Source organism: Rhinichthys klamathensis, unplaced genomic scaffold (genome assembly GCF_029890125.1).
Source record: "Rhinichthys klamathensis goyatoka isolate OS25496 unplaced genomic scaffold, OSU_Roscu_1.1 h1tg000033l_1, whole genome shotgun sequence".
Taxonomy (NCBI): domain Eukaryota; kingdom Metazoa; phylum Chordata; class Actinopteri; order Cypriniformes; family Leuciscidae; genus Rhinichthys; species Rhinichthys klamathensis.
Genome location: NW_026606582.1, coordinates 953,188 through 967,770, shown reverse-complemented (window position 1 = coordinate 967,770; position 14,583 = coordinate 953,188). Strand labels below are relative to the sequence as shown.

The 14,583-nt window shown below is 44.0% G+C and overlaps 1 protein-coding gene across 1 annotated transcript in view; it reads left to right on the top strand.

Moving 5' to 3' along the window:
• slc5a12 (solute carrier family 5 member 12) overlaps positions 1-14,583 on the top strand; it is a 51,356-nt gene that overhangs the window by 32,654 nt on the left and 4,119 nt on the right. The window contains exons 10-13 of the mRNA XM_056245718.1: positions 7,140-7,207; positions 7,300-7,386; positions 8,039-8,226; positions 10,840-10,943. Of these exons, the coding sequence (XP_056101693.1) occupies positions 7,140-7,207; positions 7,300-7,386; positions 8,039-8,226; positions 10,840-10,943 (447 nt within the window). The remainder of the gene's footprint in view (positions 1-7,139; positions 7,208-7,299; positions 7,387-8,038; positions 8,227-10,839; positions 10,944-14,583) is intronic.

Sequence of the window (14,583 nt, the reverse complement as noted above, 5' to 3'; positions counted from 1 at the left end):
CTAAACCATTAAAGAAAACTATTTTTTAATCTAGTGGGAAAAGCATATATGGCAGTGGGTCTAGCATGAGCCTGCTTGCACACTATAGCAGTGCTGCAAGCATATCAGGCTGACCTGCTGTGGTATTTGGACAGAAGTGAGGGAGTTTGGCCCGATGGGGTTTGAGAACTCCGTCGGGCCTCAGATTTATCTCTCAGGGATGGCAGCCCTTGTGGTCACTGAGAGACACCTCTGGCTCAATTTGATGGGAATCATGGAGAAAGATACAAGATAATCTCTCCCTCGCTATGTCCAACCCACTGGGGCTGATGGGCGTGAGCAGCTCCAGCCGGCTAGTTTCTCATACACAACACAGCAGGCAAAGCCTTCAAAGCAGAAGCCGGATCCGAGGACCGTTCTTCATGCTGAGAAGGCCGCGGCTCAAAAGAAAAGGTCTGGCGCCACGGCGTCAGACCGGTGAGGGCAGCCCCAACCGGGGTGGAATGGTGTACACCTCATTATACGGTGCCCTTTCCATCTCTGTGCCCTCAGGGGACCGTTCTGCCAACCCCGCCACCCTTGGTGCTTCGGGGCGCAGCGTTCTCCAGCGAGCTTCTGGCGCAGCATCAACTCGACATTGCGTCGGACTCGCGCCCTCTGAGGGGGGTTCGAAAACAGTCAGTTCGGGTGGTTCCTGCCAGTATGTTTCAGGTCCCCGAACTGGCTGTCTTTATTACACCAGAGGCCAGCCTCGAGGGGCTGGTTCCCATGGTAGATTTTCTGGCAGCGCGGAAGCTACTGCCAAATATATCTCTATGGGTAATGGTAATCTCTCTGGTAATGGAGCAAGGGGTAAAGGCCCTGTTAGCAAAGAAAGCTATAGAGCAGGTGTACTCACCCGACATTGCGTCGGGTCTTTACAGTCGTTATCTCATTGTTCCAAAAAAAGGATGGAGAGCTGCGTCACATACTAGATCTTCGTCTGTTGGAGTGTTTGGTGCTGGAACTCAAGTCCAAGATGCTGACACTCAAACAGATCGTGACTCAAATCAGATCCGAGGACTGGTTTGTCACGATAGATCTAAAAGACGTATACTTCCATATCTCCATCCTCCCTCAGCACAGGAGGTTCCTGAGGTTTTCTTTGGGGCAAAGAACACCAGTATCAGGCACTTCCTTTCGGTCTAGCTCTATCACCCCGCACATTCACGAAGTGTGTAGACGCAGCTCTGGCCCCGCCAGGCTGCAGTGTATACGCATTCTGAATTGCATAGATGACTGGCTGATTCTAGCGGAATCAGAAGAGTTAGCGGTTCGGCACCGAGGTGTCGTTCTCACTCATATGCAGATGTTGGGGTTGAGGCTCAATGCCAAGAAGAGTGTGCTTTCTCCAGTACAGAGAACCACTTTCCTTGGTGTGGTATGGGATTCAGTGACGATGCAGGCCACTCTGTCGCCCGTTCGTGTAGCTGCTATCCTAACAGCCACAAAAGAGCTGAGGCTAGACCAGTCACGCACTGTAAAACAGTTCGAGAGACTGTTGGGTCTTGTGGCAGTAGCGTCCAACGGGATACCTTTTGGCCTGCTGTACATGAGACCTTTGCAGTGGTGGCTCAGGACCAGAGGGTTCTCCCCGAGGGGAAACCCACTTCGTATGATCAAGATCACGCGGCGGTGCCTTCGTGCCTTGGTTATATGGAGGAAACACTGGTTCTTAACCCAGGGTTCGGTGTTGGGAGCTCTTTGCCATCGAGTTGCTATCTCGACAGATGCTTCCCTCACCGGCTGGGGAGCGGTATTGGAAGGCCGCTCAGCTCAGGGCTTGGGAGGAGTCATCATCTCGCTTGGCACATGAATTGCCTAGAGATGATGGTCGTCTTCAATGCGTTGAGACATCTCCTCCCATACCTGAGGGGCCATCATGTGTTGTTCTGAAACAGTGACTGTTAGGCCTCAGGGCAGCAGCGTTCAATGTGATACCCTTTGACCTGCTGTACGTGAGACCTTTTCAGTGGTGGCTCAGGACCAGAGGGTTCTCCCTGAGGGGAAACCCACTCCGTACGATCAAGATCACGCGGCAGTATCCCCGCGCCTTGGATATATAGAGGAAACTCTGGTTCTTGACCCACAGACAACACGTTGGTGGCCTATTATTTTGGTACCTCAGGAAATTACGCTGTCTGAGGGCAGTGTATATTCCAGGGGGGCCAGAATATTGGAGCAGACACCCTGTCGAGGCAGGGGCTGAGGCCAGGGGACTCCACCCCGAGGCGGTGGAGCAAATATGGGAGTTTTATGGCCAGGCAGAAGTGGATTTGTTCTCGTCTCAGCATACGACGCACTGTCCACTCTGGTTATCCCTCACTCAACCAGTCCCCTCGGGGCTGGTTGCTATGGTGCAGACGTGGCTGAGGCTACGTCTGTACGCATTTCCCCCTGTTGCTCTGCTCCCAGGAGTTCTGGAGTGATTCCGCCAGGATGGAATAAGCCTATTTAGTAGCACCACCCTGGCCGAGCTGAATTTGGTTTACGGACCTAATTTTTCTCCTCGACGGACCTCCCTTGGAGGTCCCGATCAGGAGAGACCTTCTGTCTCAGGCAGGGGATGCAATATTGCACCCCCGGCAGGGGATTTGGAAACTGTGGGTTTGGCCTCTGAGGGGGCCCAACTCATAGAGAGTGGTCTCTCAACCGAGGTTGTTGAGACCATTCTAAGCTCCAGAGCTCCCGCTACGAGGAAACTATATTCACTATTTCGAGAGTTTTTCACTTCTTGGTGTTACCAGCGTCAGTGGGATCCGGTTAACTGTTCAGTAAACACTAGGGGTGTAACGATTCATTCGTTTTCTCGATGCATCGATTACAAATCCTGACGATGCATATGCATCGATCTTGAAACATGTATTTCGAATCGTGAATCGTTTATTTCGGTCAATATTCGATTTAAAATGCTAAGAATCGAATAATTTGCGATTCTATATCGATTCAGTGCTTTAAAACATATAAACATTAAATGACTACATGCGCGAATTAATGAGGCGTTGTGCGGCGTCATTTCGCGTCCTCACAGCTCTCACATACTCGCTGCACTCTTACCATCTTTCACTGGATTTCGCTCGCGCTCGGTCCCATATAGCTCTCATCTACAGATTTTTGAGCAGTCCGTGTTTGAGCTCTCCTCAGGACAGGTGTTCACATGAGCAGATAACAGCTCTCTATCGAGAAAGCAAGCCATCGATAAAGCTGTCATTGCGCGGTCACTGCTATGAAACAACGCGTTCGTTGCGTGGAAACGTCACCGTTATTTTCTTTAAGATAAGATAGGCTACTGAAGTTTTACGGAAATGGGTCATACCCGTCCTGAGCAGTTAAAGTAAAACCCCACTTATTCAAGGGTGCGCATTTATTACATGGAAAGAGAAAACGTATAATAGATGTCTAAAATGCACACGCTTCCAATTAATCATGAATGATGAATGAAATGTAACTTAATGTCGTTAAACTGAACTGATGAAATAACTACAACATTAATTACACTGAAATAAGAGCGCGTGGTTTATCCATCAATCAGATGCGCATTAAAGTTGCATTCGTAATCGTTAATATAGCACAAGTAGACAGCCGGCGCGTTTTCTTTCAGAATCACAAGGACAATCAGTCGAGTAGCTATTCCATGAGGAAACGTTAGTTAAGGTTTAGTTGGGATGGGAAAGTTCATGGTATTTTTAGTCTCACAATGGAGGATGTTTAATGTACCAGGAACACTTTAAGGTTGTGTATCCATTCCTACAAAATAGTTTGCATGATGAACTAACTATACTTTTAAAGCCTTTTTAAATCTTGGTTTACATTTTTACAAATGCTAATTTATAGGCTTTGGAAATATTTTTTATAATAATAGATTCATTAAAAACTAACATGGACTAACGTTAACAATTAGACAAAATGTCGGTTTTTTTTTTCACCCTCTGACCCCCGAAGGCAGCTGTATAATTCACACCCTGACTAAGACCCATAGGGGGAAGCATTTAAATAATCCTATGAATGCATATAAAAAATTAAGAATCGAATCGAATTAATCGAATCGCATCGAATTTTAATGTGAATCGCATTGAATCGAATCTTTCTGAATTTGCAAAAAATCGTTCTTGAATCGAATCGAAAACCTATGAATCGTGAATCGAATCGATTCGCTGCCTACCCAAAGATTCACAGCCCTAGTAAACACAGCATTCGAGTTTCTGCAAGAACGCTTTGTATCAGGTCTATGTCCTTCCACGCTTAAGGTATACGTGGCGGCCATTGCGGCTTTCCACGCCCTGGTGGGTAGTACATTTTTGGGTCGAGACCCCCTGATCACTCGTTTCCTTCGTGGCACTTTGAGGCTGAGGCCTGCAACTTGCACTAGGGTGCTGGCTTGGGACCTTGCAATAGTTCTAGAAGGCCTATCTGGGGCTCCCTTCGAGCCCTTAGATTTGGTCTCAGAGAAGTTCCTTTCTTTTAAGACTATTTTCTGCTAGCTATTTCGTCCCTATTAGAGTCAGACCTTCAGGCCCTTTCGGTCCCCACCTGCCTTGAGTGCACCGGGGATGGCCAAGGCATTCTTACCCGAAACATGGATATGTTCCAAAGGTGCCTACCATTATTCCGAGGCCTATTGTGCTGCAGGTTTCTGTCCTCCTTTTACATCTGCGGACCAGGAAAGGCTGAACCTCTTGTGTCCAGTGCGAGCACTGGATACTTATGTTCATCAGACATCTTCAATGAGGAAGTCCGACCAGTTATTTATTTGCTTTGGATCACCTAAGAAGGGTCTTCCTGCTTCTAAACAGACGGTTAGTAAGTGGATAGTTGAGTCCACCAAAGTCGTGTCCTTTGGTGGTCAGAGCTCACTCTACGAGGGGTATGGCGGCCTCTAAAGCCTTATTATTTGGAGTTTCTCTTCAAGACGTATGTGATGCGGCAGGCTGGTCCTCACCGCTCACGTTCGTCAGGTTTTACAGTTTGGACCTGGATGCTGCCCCAGGTTCTCAGGTGCTTAGTGCTTAGTTCCAACAGACTAGCACTCAGGTACTTGGAATTCTGGCGTTTTGGGTATTCTCGTTCCCAAAGCGTCGATGACGCATCGCGAGTTCCCTCGAAAGGGAACGTCTCAGGTTACGACTGTAACCATAGTTCCCTGAGAAAGGGAACGAGACGATGCGTCACCCTGCCATACTTCCTGCATCCCTGTGATCGGCTTGCTTCGACTTTTTGAAGCTAATGCCGCGTTTCACCGGATGTGCTCTTATGCCTTCCTGGTCATGACGTCACCCGCCCGTGACGCTCATTCTTTCCATTGGACTAGTTGACATTGATGCTCAGACGCATTCACGCTGGGGGCGTTCCCAAAGCGTCGATGACGCATCGTCTCGTTCCCTTTCTCAGGGAACTATGGTTACAGTCGTAACCTGAGACGTTCTATACACTGTTTGTTGTAAACGCAGCACTTTGTTCTTCATGACTGTTCAGGGATCGTGGTCCCTTTAAATGCTCTGAATGTGTGCTCACGTGGGACGTGGGTCAGCGCCATTTGCTTCTGTTGTGTTTACGTTCTATAAATAAATGACACGCGCATTCGTGTGCTCAAAGTGAGAAGTTGTCTCTTGCAATTTACTGCAATTTCCACACTGGCGACCCAATTTCCACAATATTTCATTGGATGCTTTAATATAAAATGCCTCATAAATACACATGAAAAGTATTTTCTTTTTTTTCAAAAACCTCTTCAACAATTATCTTACAAAGTAAAAATAGGAGATTTTACCATTATGAAAGATTAAATATTGCATTTGTTGTATGAGCAACGTGCCACTTAAAATTGACAAATAAAGTATCATTTTAAAATTCTATTGTCATTGGTACATGAGATGTAAAAATGTAAAAAATTAAACGTTTATACATTTTGTTTGCTATTGTTTCAGATGTCTCTAGTACTCCAAAATTGAGAGAAAACAAAACTTGCAGAATGCAAGTACTTTACATGTGCTTTAGCATGTTAGTCAACGCATCAAATTAAGTGTACTACTTTAAAGCACGACAAAAGATTATTAAAACATAATGATTTAAAATGTACTTTTTAATTTTACTTTATTACAAAGTTCACTTTTGAGGAGTGTTACATGTGTTAAGAAACATTTATGAAAGTGTACTCTCTTTAAGTGCTTAAGTGGCTTTTGTTTAATTAATTTTATATTATATGTACAGTTTTTATACTTTTAAGAATACTGTAAGTACACATTTAATAAAGTTCAGTACATTTCTTTTTCACAAATGGAAGTTGATGAACCATGTGGTTTCACATCAAGATCTAATGAATTGACAATAAGATTAGAAATGCCTTAATCTAGCGTTCCATTTGATTGTGCAAAACTCATCGCCATTGATGCATATTCTGTTATATTGCTTCTAATGTATCTTTTTTTTCCCATTCATAAGGTGAAAACTTTTAAAATAACTCTCCTCTATGTCAATTTCATAAATTATTTATATCCATTGCACAAATGGTGTGAGATGTGCCAAATTTTCATACTTAGGGTTAGGGGTTTGTTCAAATTACTAACCCTAAACAGATCAGACCACTAACTGAGAAAGTAGTTACTATGTCTGTTTTTGAAGAAATTGATGGCACAATTTTGGAAGAAACCGTACAGCACCTTAAAACATCAACCTGCGCCCTTCCCACACAACCCAACAGATCATTTAGATCATTAGGATCACATCAGTTAGAAATACCAAGGGTTCACTCTAAGCAAGGAGAGTCTGCTTTTAGCTACTATGCCAGCCGCAGCTGGAACCAGCTTCCAGAGGAGATCAGATGTGCTCCTACAGTAGTCACATTCAAAGCCAGACTCAAAACACATCTGTTTAGCTATGCATTTACTGAATGAGCACTGTGCCAATGTTCGTCCGACTGTTTTTACTGTACTTTATTTTATTTTTTATTCTAAACTGTTTTAATTATTTCCTCCTATGTAAAGCACTTTGAATTACCATTGTGTATGAAATGTGCTATATAAATAAACTTGCCTTGCCTTGCCTAAATATAAGATTAGTAATAGTGATGAACTACTGAATGTCATCAATACTGCTACACTGACTAATTGTCTGCTGATGCTCAGGTGTAGTGTTTGGTGTGGCGTGCACTACTATGGCCGTGGGTGCTTCATATATGGGAGGAATTGTGCAGGTATGTGGCTCATGGGATTCTCATTTGGGTTCAGATGATCTGTTACTGCTTAATTTCCTGTCGTTGAGTATCTTTTTCCTCTTGTGCCTCAGGCGGCCCTCAGTATCCATGGCATGTGTGGAGGCCCAATGCTGGGCCTGTTTTCTCTTGGAATCCTGTTTCCTGTCACTAACCTAAAGGTTCATCTAAACTTTCATACCAGACTTGTGAAGGGGGGTACAGACATGTATAATGGTTGGATTTAACGTTTTGTTTTCTCTCAATTTTGGAGTACTAGAGACATCAAAAAACAATAGCAAACAAAATGTATAAACGTTTAATTTTTTTAATTTTTACATCTCATTTACCAATGACATTTTAAAATAATACTTTATTTGTCAATTTTAAGTGACACGTTCCTCATACATCAAATGCAATATTTAATCTATCATAATGGTAAAATCTCCTATTTTTACTTTGTAAGATTTTAAATATTATAGCTGGTAATTGTTGAAGAGGTTTTTTTAAAAAAAACAAAACAATACTTTTCATGTGTATTTATGAGGCATTTTATATTCAAGCTAGGGCTAAAAAATGTTTTTCTATGAAGTTTATATAATTTTCTATATAGTATAATATACAAATCAATAAGACAAAAATCTAGTTTTTTTAGAGATAAAATTTTAACAAAAGCAATTTTCCCCTATTTATCTGCAGAACCTCTATTTAAATAGAAATTATGAATGAGTATAACAAATACGATTAACATAAAATGTACATTATTTTATCATTTTTAATTTGCGCTTCACTAAAGTTCATATTGTTCACATCCTTTGTGGTCTTTATCTTTAGGGGGCATTTGGGGGATTGATTGTGGGCATCAGTCTCTCATTCTGGGTTGGTGTGGGAGCTTTCATTTATCCAGCACCCAGCAATAACACACATCCTCTTGAACTCAGCACTGCAGGCTGCAACTTCAGCATCACAGATGATGGATCCAACCAAACATCACTCACCGCGAGCGCTCTCTACTCTGACAGGTGCGATGTACTTTTATCAGTCTTCTGAAGTTAAAATACTGAAGACCCCACTTTTGTGGAAAGAAATTTGTGTTTGTCAAACCATGTCATGGGGTACAATAGTGCACTCAGTTGTCCTAGAAAATAAGAATGCAATTTCTATAAAAAACTTTTATCACAGACTAGAAATAATGACCAACATAAAATTAAAGTAAATTATTACATTTTCTGACAGTGATTATTTCTATCCTTTTTATAAGGAATACATATCTAGTTCAGTCATGAAACCCTGGGGTGAAGGACCCTAACATGCAATCTGCAAGCAATTACATCATTACTGCATGGAACAAACTGATTGGCCTCTGCTAATCCTGCAGCCAATGAGACTGCTTGCTCAACATTTAAATAGTCTGGTTCAGTGTTTGTTGTTGAACACTATAGAGTTCCTCTGAAACCCTCCACCTCCCCCAGCCCCACCTGCCTAGATCTGCTACATGTATGTCTATTTATGCAGCAGCATATCTTACATGCTCACAGAAGTGTGTCTGTGTATCTATTGACAGTAAAGGTCCTTGCTAGCCTGGGTTTCCCCATACTGCCTTGCCGCAGCGCGATTTTATTCACGCTGCTAGGTAGTCTGGATACCATGGACCAAATTTTCGCCTCATCTAGGGAACCAATCACAGAACGGGGAGGGAGCAGCAAGACGATGACGACGTCTATGCGACACACCGAAGCAGTTTGTTTATACCTATGGATCCAACATGGCAGCAGACGCGAAGTTACCTTTCGATGCAGCCCTACGGCTGTTTCACACCGCAAGTGTGCACACACGCACACGCACTTGAGCAGCGCGTCAGCGTAACTACATCGTCACTGCAGCTGCAGACGCGCGAGAGTATTCACACTGGAAGCGTTTGTACAGTGTCACTGCAGCGGCTTCAAAGCTATACATAAGACAACTATACATTTGTATTTAGAAGTTGGTCATTTATAGCATTGATAGTCTTGAAAGTTTGTAATGGGGAGGTGTACAACATTCGCATATAAATGTTAAACTACATAACCCAGAAAATGGCTCCAATCTAGTTTCAGTCATACTTTCGATATGTTTGCAAGACTGCAACTCCGCGGATAAAAAATAAAACACACAAATAAACCACACACTCGGGTTTGATTTGGGTTGTGCTAGCCTATGTAGCTGTCTGTGTGTTACTAAAATAATGTTTATATATAATATTTTCTGGCTAGTTTACTTTCGTTTTTTTTTTTTTATATAATACACAACTTTCACCCAAACTGAATAATTAAAAACAAGTTTTTACCGGGTAGCCTAAATCTTCAATAAATATTTTTATGAGTCTTTATTTTCTTTCATTTGCCTACTCAAGTTCTTGTTAAAACTCACTAGACATGCTCATTCTGTGCATTTTGGGCACTTTTTGTGTGAAATCATAATTAAAGTGAAAGCACACTTTTGATGGACAAAAATAAATGAGCGTGAGCAGTGCAGCAAAAACAGATTCGACGCCGAAACCCCCGCTTCACTGCTGCTCACGCGCCGCTCCTGCTCGACACTCATGCGCTGCTCCTGCTCCCGGTGTGAATGCACTCTTTGATTAACATGCACGCCGAAAAAAATACGCGCCGCTCACGCATGCGGTGTGAAACGGCCGTTAGAAACACGCCATTGTGTACACATAAATCTCTGACTCATCGACGTCTAATTTCTGTCGCTCTACATACGTCATCTGGTATAATTGAAACGATTGGCTATGAGCTACGTACAGGCGCATTTGATAAACATTCTTAGCACCCAATAAATGGCTCTGGGTATTCGTAAACCACGCCTCAAATACAAGAAAATGAACATGTGGTTCCCAGACCCAAGTCTCAATGAGACTTGGGTCTGACGTTAGCCAGGCTAGGTCCTTACACACTGCCTCCGAAACTTTCGTCAGTCATAAATAAATTCGGATCGGGTTTGATTTTCTGTGTTTTTTGCATCCATGGCAAGCATTTTGATTGGTGTTTTGACAATTCAGAGACACCAAATGATGAATACGAAAAAACGTATACGAAGATTTCGGACTCAGTGTGCAAGACCTTTAGTCAATACTTTCTCTGCAGCAACAGTAGCAGCAGCAGTGTGGCAGATGTAGTCCAGCAAGACCACATAGGCTACTTAAACTTTGCCATTTTGAATAAGATGTTAAAACTATTTCAAGAGTTGATATGATTGAAATGAATTAGTTTTTATTTAAAAAGTTTTTATAATATAATATAATAATCTATTGACAGTCCTATTTTTACAGTACAAATGTAAACATGCTGCACTTCCATTAAAATATAATTTAATAATCATTTGTTGACAATTATTCATTACTTCAATGAGTTCATTGTTTCTGCCTTAAATTATTAAATTGTGATTTTGACTGTGATTTTGTATATGTACATTTCTGAAATACATTACTTAGACAGTTACCTCTGATAATAAATCACTCTAAATTGTAATGTGGTTTACATTTTCTGTAAAGATGCTTTGAAATGTTGTGTATTGTAAAAAGCCATATACAAATAAATGTGAATTGAATTGAATTAATATGCTGTAAATTATCTCTGTCTTGTGTTCAGGTATTGGCTGGCTGATTCATGGTACTCCATGTCCTATCTGTACTATAGTGCAGTGGGCTTTATTGGCACTATAGCAGCAGGCCTACTTATCACACTGCTGACGGGTGAGAGCAAAATTTCATTAGCTCATCTATTCAATCACATACTGGCAGCAACAAAACACCTTGAGTTATTACTGTATATCTAACAATAAAAAAATCTGCTGCTCTCAGAGATAGAGAAATACCATTCATACCAAAGAATCTGAGAGCAGTGAATAGTCCTATCAAAGTTATTTTAAAGAAGTCATACATCAATTTATTCATACACGTATAATGTTAGTCAAGGTTCCCTTTCCGTCGAGAACGTCAGACATAGTCAACGTCGACTGAATGGGGATCACGCTAGGGAGCCAATCGTCTTCGAGTACTATTGAACGAGCCAATGGAATTGGCGTGCGTGATGACATCACACACTCCGCCCCCGCGGCACGGGTATAAATACGGAAGTGGATGCACGCACTAGTTGCCTTTTGCTTCGGAGCCGATCGTTTGGATGTCTCTGAAGTGTGCTGTTGGTTTCAACGAGCGAGTGTGTCGGTGTTCTTGCGGGAAGACCTCCCAGTGTTGGTGTCTCTACAGCGCGAGTGTAGCAGTGATCGCGAGCTTTGAGCTCTCAACTGCTGTTTTAACAGCATCAAATTTCATTGTTTGTGTGTGTGTTTGACGACTGGTTAGAGGGCGAAAAGTGAGTGCTTCACTGTTTCAGTGTTTCCGCGGTCATTCCCTGTGTGCTCCGGCACTGGTGACGGTCCCATACCCTCCACCATGTCCCGAACCGTCTCGGTTGGATGATTGGTTTCTCAGCCCGCCGCCCCGGTGCCATTCTTTCCTGAAGTGCATGAGGAGCGTACGAGGGCGTGGACGGCACCTTTCTATGCCAGAAACCGCCTAAGTAGCTCCTCCCCCCTCACTACCCTTGAAGGGGGACCGGTGAAGGGCTACGGGTGAGAGTGTGTTGGCTGGTGCTATTTAGAAAGGACTTTCAATAGGCTCCTGGGGGCATATGGCAGACGCAGCCGCTTGGCTTCCTCCATATGAAGACCGCTTTAGCACCTAGCTTCACGATCGAGTCCCGAGGTGACCGTGGCAGAGCAGCATGCCCTGTGTGACAACAGTTCACCTCAGCCTGCTGCCAAACCCTCACCGACTGAGGGGCCATGTATAAAGGGCTTGCTTTAACAGAGGCCTGGGCGACCTCCGACTGAAGAGGCATTCGTGCCTTGAGTTGTTGCAGTCCACCTCGCTTTGAGGCACCGCTGCTCAGCGAGCTGGTACTGGTCTGAAAAGACAACATTGCGACCGTTGCACTAAGCTTCCCTCGCATGTCACAACTCACCGTTACCTTCTCCTTGGAGTCAGAAGCTTCTGAGGTCGCTTCTCCCACTCTTTCTTCCGGTCTGCTCATTCGTGCCGCCAACTAGCCTCACGACAGCTATGCCCAGGGAGAGTGGAGACTCCTTCCCCTGGCGCTGGCTCCCAGCTGGCCCAGGGGCCCAGCAGAAATGCGTTCCTCAGTGAGCCTTCTACGAAAGCGGCTATGCGGTTCATTATCGCTGTGCGCAAGCTCAAGTTCAGTGATTTTCGTCACAGTCACGTGCTGAGCAGAAATGCTTCTGAAGCTCAGTGATTTTCATCACACTCAGGTGTTGAGCAGAGATGCCCCTGAAGCTCAGTGATCTTCACATGTAGTGTTGAGCAGCGCTCCTGTCTTGTGCACGCATGTCGCTTGCACCTACTGTGCTAAAGTCAGGAGTGGAACAGGTCTTGATACTGAAGTGTTGTTTTTAGTACTATTATTACTTTTTTTTTATTAATATCATAATCAGAAGTATTATGTATCTGTTTTATTTCTTTTTGTATACATTCATAATCATTTGTAATCATTGCATTTTGTGAATACTGTTTTGAAAATGTGGGAGAGAGAGACTTTGGGAGACTTTGTGATAAGTTAGACTGCATGAGAGAATGTGTGCTGGAGTGAGACTGAAAGTATATGCAGTGTATAGTTTCCACCGGGATTGGATATACATTCCATTGTTAATGGGAACCACATGTTTCTAATGTATGTGTTACTATGGTGATGTAGTTTTATTCTTGGTCAGTAGTATGAAGACTGAGCCCTTTTGTCCGGAAAGCAGGAAGAGATGGCAACGATGCTGAATGAAGACCTCTGTTTGTCTATAGTATTTTCCTCCTATGTCTTATAGAATGATAAATAAATACGAGAGATCTCTTGGCAAAAATCACTGGTGTCTCTTTTCATGAAATTAATTAACAACAAGGGGAAAGCTAATTTTTAAAATCTACAATACCAACCAGACCTAGTTCCCCTCGACAGCCTTCCTGACTTCCCCTGAGTACATTTCAGGGACAGGGCATGATGGCACCCACGTTCAACCCCTGGAGAGATTCCAGGCTGGTCCTAACTAGACGCGTAGGATCAGGTGGCTACCGTAGGAATATGTGGTAGTTACCATCACTTCGGCGAGCACTCCCTGAAAAGATGATGTTGTACTTACGCCCAAATAGAAGTGGAACCTATTCGTTGAGTGAGTCTTCTCTCCATTGAGAAGATCCTGAGAGCGTTAGGTCATTTCAGTGCTCTCTTTCCTGCAAGATGGGTTGGAGTAGGCTGTTTTCCTCCACCCTCAAAATGATGTGCCTCTGTTATTACTTGATGCACATCATGATGCAGAAGCATGGGGAGCACGTCAAGATCATCAGGTTCCTGAGGGAACAAGGATTTAAAAAAGCCTTGCGCTCCTCTTTATCCTCTTGGGCCTTATCTCTGGTGCCATTGCATTGTAGAGACCGCCCCTTAGCCACTGCAGGCAGTGAGTTAAAAATTCTGTTTTTACAGTTCTCCTGCTCGCATGGTCTGTACTAGAGGGTAGGGACTTGCTCGCTTTCGGTCAACGACTTGTGCCTGGAATTCGGGCCGGCTAACTCTCACTAGCTGAGACACCGGCCTGGATATGTGCCCAAGGTTCCTACCTCTCCCTAAGAGGGACCAGGTGGTGAGCCTGCAAGCGCTGCCTCGGAGGAGGCAGACCCAGCCCTGGCTTTCTCTGTCCGTCCGCTTCATTGCGGATATACGTGTACAGAACGCAAGCCATAGGACCTCAGACCAGCTCTTATCTGTTAAGGAAGCAGCAGAGAGGGAAGGCTGTTTCCAAGCGAGGTTGGACCACTGAATGTGGTTGCCTCATCTTGGTGAAAATCCCGAGATGCACATGTCCACTTACGTGGTGAGCTCCTCTTAAATTAGTGTGTGCTCCCGCCTAGGCGTTGACACAGAGTGCTTCGCTGACAGATATTCTAGAGTTGGGGGCTGGGCGACACCTTAGTCGAACCGCGGCTTCCCGTGGGCTCCCTTCTCATGAAGCCAGTTTCACCGTGAGCCCGGTTCGAAGTGTCGGCTTGCTGCGCCATTCCCCTCCTACGGACTGGATACGTGTGCCATTTTGCTCCAGTAGAGTTACCTTTACCGAACCCTGTTGAGTTCCTCCGCACCCATCCGACATCGGAGGTGGCGGAACGCCGGTGTTAGGCCTACCACTCGTAAGCAGTGTGGAACCTGTGTTAGGCTGGGTCCATATGTTGCGATCCCTACTTGCTAGTTCACACACCTCTTTAATATTAATTTTGGTGATCTCTGACTGGCGAAGTCGAACATCATTAGTGCCGACATGAATAATGATCT